The sequence below is a fragment of the Cyclopterus lumpus genome, chromosome 15 (genome assembly GCF_009769545.1).
Source record: "Cyclopterus lumpus isolate fCycLum1 chromosome 15, fCycLum1.pri, whole genome shotgun sequence".
NCBI lineage: Eukaryota > Metazoa > Chordata > Actinopteri > Perciformes > Cyclopteridae > Cyclopterus > Cyclopterus lumpus.
This window is the reverse complement of record NC_046980.1, coordinates 19,231,219-19,244,941: the sequence shown is the minus strand read 5'-3', so window position 1 is coordinate 19,244,941 and position 13,723 is coordinate 19,231,219. Positions and strand designations below refer to the sequence as shown.

The window sequence follows — 13,723 nt, the reverse complement described above, 5'->3', positions numbered from 1 at the left end:
TTGTACCTGGAGGCATAAATTGAAGATGAAGTCCTAAAGTGTCAATAATCATTCCATCACAACAGAGAATTAAAATAGAATTCGCTCTACCTCGGGCCATGACGCTTTAAATCACAGTTCCATCTTCCGCACCTTTGACAGTAACGACCCGCACGCAAAACGAAAACACTACAGCGAAAAAGATGCAGGCTGGATGATATGTTTCTTTAAGCGATGTTCATTTCATCTCAAGGTGTATCAGCGTTATTCGAATCTCACCCAGTCGGTGTCGAATGGGCCTATTATTTACCAGCTGTATAAAACTTGAAGCAATGACTCAGTTTGAGTACACAATATTTAAAAATTGAGCTGTATTTGCAGGCATCACTCCCCACCCCTCCCCCTCTGAAGACAGCCCTACGTGAGCATGCTACTTCGCTCATGAATCCAAATACAGAAATTTTACACACTCATCTCAAAACACACAGAAATAACGCTTACTGTACATACAGTAAAATACACCTCTTGTCAACACACACACACACTCCGTCTCACCCTCTCTCTGGACGCGTGCTGCACTTGAATGGATGCTAGAAGTACAGATAATAAGTCCAGTAGAGCAGGTTGACCATGACAAACGAGAGGGGGAAGGTGACTCTGGAGTAGTTGTCTATGTGGTGGGGGTTCTCCACGTGACAGCAATATAGGGAGCGGAGCACTTTGCGGATGGTGGCTAGAGCGGTGAGGCACCAGTGGGTGCGCTTCGGGGGCGACGCCTCGGGCTTAGGCTCGCTGCCAGAGGGGCTGGACGGGGTGACAGTGAGTTCTAAGGAGGCGGGCGGTGGGGTCGGGGTGGCGGCGGCGGCGGCCTCCTTGCGTCTCTTGGCCCGGTTGTGATTGGAGATTGTGGTGATGATGCCATTCATTTCGTCGTCTAGGTCGTGCATGTGGTGGCCGTACTGCAAGGGACCGGGAGGCAACGAAAAGCTTTAGTTTAGAACAGAGATGAGAACACAAGACACAGTCTTTTACTCACCCCAGAGCTCGTGATGACACGACGATGAAGATGACAATGACAATCAGCACCATTTGTGAGGACAATGACTTTGAGCACAACACTTAACAATAACACAGCACATCCAGCGGGGGGCCTCACCATGAGGATATGTGTGTCGAGGTGAGAGATGGAGCAGAAGTGGGCCACGGCGTACTCGATGAGCGCTCCGAAGATGAAGCTGAAGCAGATGCCCAGGTAAACATCAATGGCCTTGATGAAGCAATTGGCATTGGGCAGTGACGTCCGAGCGCCCATCATCAGAGTGGTCATGGTGAGTACTGTGGTCACTCCTGGCACGAAAGCAAAAGCACACAGAGACACAGGTGAAATAAGGGATTATTTGCCAATTCGTTGGAAATGTAAAAAACAAATGTGACTTGAAATCAAATATAATCAAACACATAAATATGTATAGTGTACGATTTTCTTAAATTAAAATAAACTATTCAGTGAATACAATCTTAAAATCAAACAGACACCAAAAAAAATACTGTATTTTTTTGTGTAACAATAGCGGTTAATGGCATACATGAATAAACTATATTAAGGGATTTGGATAAACAGGCAATTCTTGTTAAAAAGGGCAAAGTCGTGACTGGGTTTTGGTCTTTTCGATGGGATTTGTGGACAATGAGACAAAAACTGCCTTATCCTTTGACATTCACAGAGAACGAATGGAGGTTTGTCACACTGTATGTAACTGTGTTTGAAAAAAATTACGGACAGAGTGGGGTGCTCAAATAGACAGGGTTGCTGAAACAAATCGAAGAATCATTCTAGCCCTTTCTTGCAACCAGAGATGCACTAAATTGCACGGCTTATTCATGATTCCAGTTTGGTCTTTAGTAGTGCAACTTAAGATACCATAGTTCCTGATCCTACATCCACAATTCCCATCAGACATTATCTGAACATCATGTGAAGAGCAAATGTGTGCATAAATGAACGTGTCTAATCATTTTTACTGCCATTTCCACATCAACTTATATTTTCTTGAACAGGTAAACCCACCAGTTTAAAGAGATTTGCATTTAATAAATCCCTACTCTGTTTAATGCCTTCGCTATCGAAACTACCCCTGTTAAATACTTTATAAATGAGACCCATTGAATTCATTTAATTTCTGCAAACTTATTGGGCACCCCAAATGAAATCTCCCTTAGACCCAGTCCTTGTGAATTACTGCTAGAGATGACCAGAAATGAATGCACCCTCATCTGGAGTATCACATATATCCTATGTCCTTACTACATATGAGACAAAAGTCCAGAATGCACTGAGAAACATAATTAGCAACAACACAAGAGATGAGGAGATAATCTGCACCGCCCTTTACATCTAGTGTGTCATGAAGTCGGATATATTGTAGTTTTCTTTGTTTTTGAAAACTTTGTGCCACCTGAAGCCTCCTGCAGTATAGCGGTGGATTTAATTAAATGCAACATCTATGTTTGGATGTCGCCACTAGATAACGACAGGATTCACAGATGCTCTCTTTAAACATCAGCCCTCGAAAAGCCAAAACCCAAAGCAACATCTGTGCTCACTAAAGGAGAGTGAGTGTAAGTCTCTGTGTATTAGTGATCATACAGATGACTGATGAAGGAGAGAAATAAGGCAAACCCATCATCTCAGTTCCTACAGTGATGCACGGTATTTGCATACAGTTTTGTGCGTTATAATAGTGGAAGACATTTACCCACAGAAGGCCAAAAGAAAGCATTGTTTGTACCTATACAGATACGAGCTGGAACAGAGGACAGGGAAATCCAGAAGGAAACCCACGAGAGGACAACGAGCAGGCTGGAGGGGACGTAAGTCTCCAGGATGAAGTACAGAATGCTCCTCCTCAGCTCAAAGTGGAAGACCAGCTTTGGGTAATTGCCTTTGAAAAGGGGGACAGAAGTATGTCAGCGTACAGTACTTGACAGAAGACAACATTTAACGGCTCTGTTAAAACATGAGTGTGGCCCTGGGGGTAACTTGTTACCGGTCTCATAAACGGCCTCTGAGACGGACGTGTAGTGGCCCTCGACTGTGTACTGAGCCAGCTGTAGGGTGTCTAAACCGCTGACGGACTCGTTTCCTCGGGTCCAGTAGAACATGACATCGTTGATGTTGTAACCCCCTGCAGGAGAAGGAGATTACATTTTTATTACAGAAAAAGCTGCACTCATCCAATTTTTTATTGTATTAATAGTGGCTCAAATAAGTATGAATCAATATGCTTAGAGTAAAGAAGCCACGGAGAATTCTCACCCAATTATTTGGTACCGTTACACAAAGACAGTCTGCTTTCAACTCTTTGGTTTTATGGCCAGCAACTTTACTGTTTCGTTTCAGATTTATTGCTCTCATTAAGATTTTAATTTCGAACATTTAAGAAAATATACTTTTTCTTTTTGGATTAGGTTATGGACCTGTACTTGCATAGTGCTTTTCTAGTCTTCCCGACCACTCAAAGCACTTTAACACTACATGACATAATTCACCCATTCACACCCATACATATGGCAGTGACTAAGGTTCCACCTGCTTATCAGCAGTAACTAACATGGATGCACATATTCATACACTGTAAGCACAACTATGGGAGCAATTTTGGGGTTAAGTGTCTTTCCCAAGGACACATCAACATGGGCTAGCGGAGCCGGGGATCAAACTGCCGATCCACTGATTTGAAGGACTACCCTGCTCACCACTGAGCCACAGTCATACATAATAAACTTTCTCTAGTTTATAAGGGTTAGGTTTATGAAAGTTCCCCTCACTGACCACGCCCATCTGATTAAGCCACTGTACATTACCATCCAAGCACCTGACAGCAGTCAGACACCGTTGGTGGACATGTTGGTGGACATTTTGGTAGACACGGCTACACAAACAACGACTAGAGAGACCAGACCAGGCCTGCTAGAAGGACCGTGAATATCTGACTGATTGCTAATGTTTCTCCATGACAGCTGTTTGCTGACATGTGCACTATAAAAAACTTTACGAGGTGATAAAACGCCAGTGTTATACATTAGATAGAACAAATACATTTACTAGCAGTTTTAGTGTTTGTGCAGGTGGAAACATGACGAACACTATTAGACTATTAGCTTGGAAAGCTGCTATAATTCACAATTATTGTGGTGATGGTGGTGATGATGATGATGTAGAAACTGCATTAACAGTTTTTGCTAAACCCCAAAGTAGCAATTGGGGGAACAGCTGGGAATGTTAACTACTCCAGCTATGCTGAAGTCTGGTCCTCTCATGGCTGAGTTGTTTGAGATTGCAACCCATAGTGGGTGGTAAATTCCCTCTGATGCTTCTTATCAGCACAAAAGAAGCATTTGCTACACTGCTTTGTTTGTGTCTTAAATTCACCAAAAGTCATCATTGCATTAGGCTTCATTTGCATATTTAAACAGAACATTTCAGAACTCTTGTAATACTTGTAAGAGATAACTATATTAATGTAAGTAATCAACTGCGGAGGTTTCATGGTGATATATATTAGTTACATTTTGACCCTATTCACCTGTAGTGTCTTCATGTCATTTTACAAAACATATCTTTTTTCACAGACTCAGTAGAATTTACATCCACCAAACTATCCACTTTCATTATCTACATTCTGAAGGTTTTTACAGAGGGATGTGTTTATATATCATCCATAGCCTGATTTAAACAACACGTTATTACTAAAATAATCGCTTTTTTAATGGCTGTTGACAGTATTTTCTGATTTATGGAATGATAAAATGAGCTATCCAAAATCCCTTGTGTAAAAACATTTGATTCTATCATGTCACAAAATTAAACAAGAATTTCCAACCTGTCTGTATCCAACGTTAATATTTCTGTTCTGGAAATCTATGCAAATATTATCATATTTCATTAGATAATGCCTAATTTGCATATTTAAACTTTTTTTTTTTTTTTTACTTGTCATCAAAGTTTCATGATATCTGTGAGTTAAATTTTTTAACCCCATTCACCTGTAGCGTCCCCTCTTCAGATGTCATGTAAGCCTTGAGAAGCTAACGGCTCCGGTCTCCACCAAGGCTAAAGTGCCGCATGTTAGTCGTGAAAATAACACAACACTTTAAAGACTCTAAAATACAACATTAATCTTTCATGTATGTAGCGACAGTCACAGTGGAAACAGAGCGGCCTCCACTCTAACACAGCTTGACTCAGAGATCCAACAGGACTTCGCTAATGGAAACGCATTTGCAGTGCTTCTTCAAAGGGGGGGGGGGGGTAGCAGAGAGTCCTGATGAGGAGCTTAACTCTCGCCTCGTGCCAGACTAATCATGCATATTGCACTGGTCCCCCGAGAGCCCTTATAACCCAAATAAATCTCGGAATGAGACGGCATGCAAAATTAATACGTGTGGCAGCACTTTTAAAAGGTACAAGGATGATATAAGGATATTGATTTAAAAAAGAAAGAAATAAAGGTGTGATTCTCAACCTCTATGGTGTATTTTTCTCATTTATCTGCAGAGGGAGCAAGAGAATAAGAAACATAAGCCGCAGATGGAAAAATACACATGTGTTCTACATAGGAAATGCTCATTAACGCTCCTGATTCCTCTTGAGTCATGTGTTATTGACCGATGGTGAGCCATGGTGCTGGGAGCAAAAGTCCCCTAATGAAGGCCAGTGGTGACTTGGTTGCTGAGAGGTCCAGTGGACTCACTGTCTTTTATTTTTACTTATTAGAAGAACACATTATTCTCCTGACCTAAAGCCCTGACATTACTGTATAAATTAGAGAAGCAAATGGCTCTTGACACATTTGACCTTTCTATTGTCCCCTTGAACACAAGGAGCCACATCCATGATCAAAGAGGAAAAAAGAGTTACAGAAGAGAAGATCACAAAGGACTGTGACGACTGTCCTCTGACTTTTTTTCACTGTCGTTATAACACACTAAATATTTTACCGCAATCCCGATCCAAATGCACCCCTCTCCCACGACGGCGCCCTCTCCTTCCTCCTGTGGGAAGGATAAACTTTTGGCACGGCATTTAAAGAAAAATAAATCCTTCAATATGCATCTTCATAAAGAGAGCATAGAGGGAGGTAGAGATTGAAAGAGAGAGAGACAGAGAGACAGAGAGGGAAAAACAACAGAGATAGAGCAGCAGGATGAGAGAGAAAGAGATTGTTGGAGAGCGTTGGAAAGAGAGAGAGAGATGCAGATATTTAGCCTGGAATTATTGAAGCAGCGGAGGAAGGATCCATCATCCTCTCAGTTACCTAACTTTAACCTCCAGATGTCTTTTTGTCTGCTAAGTGGGACTGGAGTTGACTGCAGCTGACTGGAGCTGCCGCTAAATGTTTTATTTGGCACTGGGGTCCTGGTGGGCTTCTGGCAGGGATCCGACTTAGCTTAGCTTAGCCTGGCTGGCTGTCATTTAATAGCACAGAGCAAAAGCAAGCTGGAAAGCAAATATGGCAGATGAGGGATGCAGGCTGAGGAAGGAGGGGGGTGGGGGGAGGAGGCTTTGTCTTCCTTCCATCCCTTGCACAGCCCCCCCAAAAAAGTGTTGCCATGTTGTTTAATGTTAATTGCAATTTGCTTTACTTATAAACATACTGCCACTGCATTTCCACTTGGAGACATTGACAACATGTCAAAATGAGACAAATCACTGCTCTTTTTTGAGTAAAATTTCAAGAAAAGAAATACTTGGATCATTAAAAGGACTAATTCTGATATTTTTAGAGATATGCTTTCTGGCAGAAAGTTAGAAGATTGATATCACTCTCACCTGTGCTTAAGAGGTGCCATGTGGACTTCTGTTGTAAACAAACAAATGAATATGTGTACACACGCTTGGTTCCTCACCAAACCCAAAGCTGTTCTCATCCAGTTTTCGTATACCTACAAAAAATAATGCGCCGTAATTCGCAGATATCGCACAAAATAATTTCTCCTGTTATGCACGTAATCATAAATGAGGAAGTATAAAAGGCAGGAGGACGATGAATGGGTCGAACACACCTATCTTTGACCCAGGGGACTGCTGTTTGTTACCCATGTGAAGCGAGAAGTCAACACTTATTTATTTGCCGCATTACTTTGCGTATTTCACTAACAGCACTTCCGTGGTTATTTGAACCCAAACAATGATATTTTCTAAACCTAACTAAGTAGTTTAGTTGTCTATACCTAACTTAGTATTTTACAATCTTTTTCTAAACCTAAGTAGTTCTGTTGTCTAAATCTAACGTAGTATTTCACAATCTTTTTCTAAACCTAAAAGGAAGAAGTTTATTTTGAAAAGACTGTGCATTCAACGAGTAGATGATGGCTTTCGTAGAAAAACGCTCACACGATGATGATATGTTGCCAAATCACATCTACAGGAGCTCATTAGCTTAGCTTAGCTTAGCATAAAGGCTGGGAGAAGAGCAGCTTGCCTCGCTGTTCCTTCTTAAGGGGGAGACAATGTTCCAATGCTCACAACGGTAATTTATGACAAAGGAACCCACACAGAACAATTCTCAATTGTGACCGCATTTGCCCCTGCTATTTCATCCTCTGTGTGAAATAAGCATGCAGTCTCTCTCTCACACACACACACACATTACCAGTTTAGAAGATGAGAGAAAGTGATCCGTTTGATCCTTCTGTTTGATGAGATTCATTTGACATTGCTTCCACCCACCAAGTCACTGCCACAGCTTGAAGCTGCACAGTTGGGGTTCTCTTTATTAAGTATGAAGTGTCCTTACAGCTCTCCAGTTGCAGCGTGCAGGTCTGCTTGTCCATGGGATACTTGGTCAGATCCATGTTGCAAGCCACTGTGGTGGTGATCCTAAATAAAATAAAATAAAATAGTATTTATTAAAAGGAACATTCCATGGACAAGTATGGCTATAGTAAATATATTTTTATCTGGAACATTGGTTACATTGTATAGCGTTATTCAAACAAACAACAGAGCAGATTTGTGAATTTTCTCTGGTTGAAGTTCTGAATTTTCTGGTAAATATCTATGAATTGAGACTTCTCTGGCACATGACTGCAGATATCACTTGTAAGGCTTTGCATCGCTTTCATGCTGTAAATCTGGGACAGCGTGTGTGAAAAAGATTCTCACAGTACCATGTTGGTCTAAAACACATCACAATTCTAAGAATGATGCCATTTTGGTTTTAAGTGCTTAGTGTTGCTCCTTCGTGTTAAGACTTGGTCTCAGCTCCAGTTCTGTTTTTTGGATCAAACAGAAACAATTAAACCTGTATTTGATTCACATACCTATTATATAGCTTTGCCTTATAATATTACCAAATTGCTTATATTTAGATTGTGAACAAAACTATAATGGGTATATAGTATATTCTATAAGCTTTGATCTTGCAATCATTCTCAAGTGTTTGAAAAATCTAATGATGGACAGTGTTATGAAGCTCTAGTGATTGATGTGATGCAGCCATGATGCAACATGATGAGGCTTTCTATTGGCAGTGATGAGGGAGTGTAGTTTGGGTCTTACTTCAGTCCATGTTTCAAGCTTAGGAATCAGCCCTTTAGAATTACACTTTAGATTTACACTCAGGAATGTTGTGCATTTCTGTATGAAATAGTGAACATTGTTTAAACGCATGGACTTATGAAAAGGAAAAAAATGGAGGTGGCCCCTTTCCATTTCTGGCTTCACAATATTTTTCATCGGAGGTACAAACTGGATCCTTGTAGTAGAAAGCAGCATTTCTGACTGCTCAACCTTTAGCGCCGATTGCCTTAGTGCTTTCTCATGTATTCTCCCCCGACGCAGAACTGAAACATTTACCATAGCTGTCCTGTCCTCAACACTGCATTTCTCACTCGGCTTTGTCACTTTTCACAGCCCTAAATTCCCCCGAGGTGGCCATCCCTAACCTGACTATCTCTTTCGGCTTGTTTTTCTCTGACTAGGCTCGATTCTCCGACTATGACGCTTTACCCTACCCCACATTTCCTCTGTCAGGGTGAAAGCCCAGAAACTGTTATCTGTATGGAGGCAAAGGTCACACTGCACATAACAATGTCACACACTTGTTAGAAATGAAAGCATGAATTAAAACTCATAGACAAGCAGCTTCGGACTCCAGAGAGCGATGCAGTGCACCATTCATGTTTACAGTGCATGGAGACGTGATTAACTGTGAGGCCAAACTGAGGCGAGGCTGAATACTCAGCCCAATCATCCTCCAACATGCCACCCACGTACATTTCTATTCCCCATGATAGTTACAGAGTTGCCATTAGAACTAGTGGGAATGTCTCCCATGTGCTCATTTTCTCTCTTTCTTTGTGTAACCACGACATAACTTGCATGAAGTTCAAATCAAGGACCAAAAACAATTGAGTGGTGGTGGTGGGGGAGTCAAATTTGAACCACAGACAGCTCTTATACAATCCATAGACAGGCTGAAGTTAAAGTGTGTGACATAAAAGCAGTGGGATGTATACATCTCATCATTGCTGGCTTAAAAGAGCCAAACAAATTCCCTTGCTGGATCATCTATAACCTTTCTATCTATAACCTGTCTGCTTGGCCCGACGTCTAATCGGAAAGCCAAGGTGAGAGGCTTGCCAAGAGCTCGTCAGATGCTAAACCCTCGCACACAGAGCAATCAATGCTGTGAAGGTGCTTTACGGGACTCACCGTTGATTTGTATTGACGTATCGCACGCTGCATTTGTACGATCCAATACCCAAGAAATAGAATTGATACAACTCCCTGCCTTACAATCATATTATCAACCCACGCGTCCTCCCTCAGACAATTTCTCCTCCATTCCCTTGCCTACTTTGCGTCGTCTGATGGAACAAACAACAACCAATAAAGCACCAAGTTTGTGCCTCAATCCCACCTCAGTGCGTAAAGGACGGTCCCGTTGGGGAAGATGCGTATCAGCCGGTTCTCCACGGTGATGTCGTGGAGAAAGGACTTCTTGGAGTCGACGATGAAGGTGTCCGGGACCCAGAGCAGCTCCACGAGCCGCCCGTCCAGGCTCAGGCTCTTGTTGCCCTCGAACACCAAGCGCTCGTCCGTCCAGCGCTGGCGGAGGAATATGGTGGCGGTGTAGTCCTGCAGGGATTGGGGGCTCAGAGGTCACAACAGAGCAAATTGACTACTTTAACAAGCGTGTCAAAAATAAGAGAAGTTTTTGCAAACCAAGCTTTCTCTTGTGAACCTGTATTTCTTTAGTCAGCTTGTGGCTTTTATTGTTTTTTTCTTCTTTTGCATCTTTGGGCATTGATGGCGTCAAGTCCATAAGCTCCCTCAGTGCCTGAAGCAACTGTAATCCACAGCATTGCTTCACATCAGCAAGTCTGTTCTGGTTTTAAGGACAATGAACATATTTTGGTGCATCGAGCAATGCCATCATCCTGACACTGTTTAAGTAAGGCATATCTCTCTGCAAATCAACATGTCAATGGCAAAATGGCTACCATGCTTTGTTGTAATATAACGCCATGTGTTGTTATGGAGATCAAAGTTATACTGTTTGTGCATATCTGGTTTGGTTGCTTCTCAGTTTACATGGACCAACTTTTGAGTTGAAGATTATTTGAATTAGTTCTTTATTAGTCCCTATAAAACATGTTCCCCTATATTCTTCGAAGCCACCATTATGTAGAATTATAATCATCATATAACAGTGGCGGGCCGTCAGGGCCTTCAAAGCCTACACTACATGTATTATACAGCGCATGTCAATGGTCACATGGCCCGCGTGACCATAAACTTGCGCTGTGATTGGCCAATCGGCTACCGTGACTCGTCGTCTAACAGAAAACTATAGCACGGTTCATGTTATTGAAACTGTTGTTTCGAGAAGTAATTGAATTTATAGTATTTTAGTTATTTCATCTATGGCTGAAGGAGAAGTACTAGAACTGGACTTGGTGGTATATTTACTTGCAACACCATTCTCAAGGAGGACGTTTGAGGAAAAGCAGGAAATCGTAGCAAATGGCCGCCCTACCCAACAGCTAACAGCCTTGACCCAGCAAGAAAAAACATTCATGCGTCACTTTCAGTTCGCCAACTACCAACGATATTCCTGGATGACAGCATCGGAGAAGAGTTGCAAACTGTATTGCTGGGAATGCCTTTTATTTGCGACTGAGCGTCTTGGTGTTTGGAGCCACGTTGGATTTGCTAAGCTGACTTGCCTTAGCAAGGCTGCTACGCGACACCAAAGAACGGCAGGACACTTGAAAGCTACGGTGCACTTGAACACGTTTGGAGAGACCCGCGTGGATCTTCAGATCAACAAGCAAGTTCGCAGGGAAACGGAGCTCCACAACGCAAAAGTTAAGAATAACAGGGAGATACTAAAAAGACTGATAGATTGCGTCATCTTTTTAGGCAAACAGGAACTCTCATTCAGGGGACACAACGAATGTAAAGAGTCTACAAATAAGGGGAACTATGTGAAGCTCCTTTCCGACTTGCGCTTCCACCTTTCCATGAACAAAGTGTTTACCGGGACATCGGGCAAAATACAAAACGACCTGATCAGTGCTGTAGCTGGAGTGATGGGCTCAGTGTTACAATAGCGCCGCGGTCATGGCGTCTGGACTTAATAGAGTGTAGGCAAAAGTTAAAGAGAAGGCTCCTATGGCTTTATTTATACACTGCTATGCCCATCGGCTGAATTTAGTGCTGACTCAAGGTCAAAGCTGAAAGAATGTAGAATATTTGTGTTACTTCCTCGTGTGGCACCAACCCAGTGGCAATATAGTTCCAGACTGGTCAACACGGTCTTTGAAAAGAGAGCTGCCCTGCAGGAGCTTTTTGAGGGCATTGTGGAGCACCATGACGAGAACAAAACTTACTCCAGAAACGCAACTGAGGAGGCTCGGCTGTCCTCACTGGCGCCCATGGCCATTGAGAGGGACCTGTTGTTGGAGCTCCAGCGTACTGACACACTTTACAACTGCGTCATCAAACTCTTTCTTCGCAAAGAGAGGAGAATGGACTTTGTTTAAGTGAGCATTTTTTTTAACATCTGCAGTAGCGTTGTGTTTATGTGTCTATGGTGTTGTTTTTATTATATAGTTAATTAATATTGTTACTTCTTGACCTTTTTTTAACCAGGTGAAATCAGTTGAGAACCAATTCTCACTTTCAATGATGACCTGGCCAAGAGGCAGTAGCACAGTCCAGACAACACAGATACAATACAGTATGACAAACACATGAGAAAATGGCTAAAAACAAGGTAAATTAATAAACACTATGTACACACAAAAGGCGGATTACTGGATGTTCTTTGTAAAAAAAAAAAAAAAAAAAAGGGAGAGAGAGAAATGATGGCTGGTCAGCAAGTACAGCAGTCAACTATGACTTGTTGCAGCTTTTGTTTGAAAATGTTGAGAGAGGTGAGAGCTGTTAGTTTGAGCGAGTTTTGTAGTGAGTTAGCAGAGTGTCTGAAGGAGGCCTTGTTTCGATACAGGAAACCCAGTCTAGCTTTGACTTTAGCCAGAAGGTTATTGATGTGTATGTTAAATGAGAGAGATGAGTCCAACCAGAAGCCAAGGTACTTCTGATGTTAATAATATTTGAATGGCTCGTTATTTTCAGTGTACAGTGTTTTAGTCCCCCCATTTTTTATTTTTTTCCCGGCATGTTTTGTTATAAATAAATGTGACTGGTTCTTTTAAGAATTTGTTCTTGTCCTTGTGTTAATTACGTTGATGTGTCTATGCATTGTCCGTTAATAACGCAGCTTCCCGTCATGAGCGTATTAATAGATCTGCAGTTAGTGTATTTGTAGGTGTTGCGCTTCATGTATTTCACTTCACAAATATGAGGTGTTTACACAAAACAAATAATAACCTGTAGCTGTGGCGTCATAATGAGGTGATTAGGATGTTCAGCTCTAGTAGAGACGGCACAGAAGGCCTGGGTCCGAAATGCACGGCCCGCCACTGTCATATAATCATCAATCATGGTTGCATACCGCTGCAGAACATTAGTGTGGCAAAAACAAAACCCGGACCAACTTTGATTTCAGTGGAATTCTGCCTGCGGAAATTAATGTTTGACCAATGAAAACCTTTGTTCCAAGTGATGTCATACCTCCAGGTCTAAATAAGTTTAATGATTTCTTTGTTTTCCTATGACCACCTTGTAAAACATAAATGATGATTGATGACTGTATATAAATTGCTGTTTAATTATTTAAAAAGCGTGCAAGTTTACATTTGAAAGTCCTACAATATCACATTTGTCACAAAGTTGCAAAACGTGGTGTGTCTACTGTTGTAAAAAGTTGTAAATGAGGAAACATCTCAGCGGGCAGGCTACGATTGTTTGGTCCAAGAGCTTTTTTAGACAGAGCCTGGATTAATCAGAAGATTACTTCTGTGGTATTTGTCCCACCCCTCCTGGACGGCTGATAGAAAACAAGTGAGTAATTAATAAAGCTTTTTAGCAAAAGTTGAACATATGAGCTGTTGGCGGCCAGAAAAAAAAGTATTGTCTTACCATGTTGATCTCTGAGATAGTGTCAATGCTGGCGATGTCCAGGCTCATACCCACTGTTACAGGACCATCTAGTAACAAAGAACAAACCAATAATACATTTGACATCTATTCTATGCTTACACACATAATCCCCACCATTGAATATGAGTCTGTGAGTGTTCATGCATACATACAGATGGCTTCGACTGT

The 13,723-nt window shown here is 41.8% G+C and overlaps 1 protein-coding gene across 1 annotated transcript in view; it reads right to left on the bottom strand.

Moving 5' to 3' along the window:
- Nucleotides 1-569: 569 nt before the first annotated feature.
- The window catches only part of LOC117744059 (gamma-aminobutyric acid receptor subunit pi), a 38,896-nt gene continuing 25,742 nt past the window's right edge, over nucleotides 570-13,723 (bottom strand). Inside the window, exons 4-10 of the mRNA XM_034552142.1 lie at nucleotides 13,535-13,602; nucleotides 9,906-10,123; nucleotides 7,779-7,861; nucleotides 3,027-3,164; nucleotides 2,769-2,921; nucleotides 1,136-1,326; nucleotides 570-938 (exon numbers count right to left, since the gene is read on the bottom strand). Coding sequence (XP_034408033.1) covers nucleotides 570-938; nucleotides 1,136-1,326; nucleotides 2,769-2,921; nucleotides 3,027-3,164; nucleotides 7,779-7,861; nucleotides 9,906-10,123; nucleotides 13,535-13,602 — 1,220 coding nt within the window. The remainder of the gene's footprint in view (nucleotides 939-1,135; nucleotides 1,327-2,768; nucleotides 2,922-3,026; nucleotides 3,165-7,778; nucleotides 7,862-9,905; nucleotides 10,124-13,534; nucleotides 13,603-13,723) is intronic.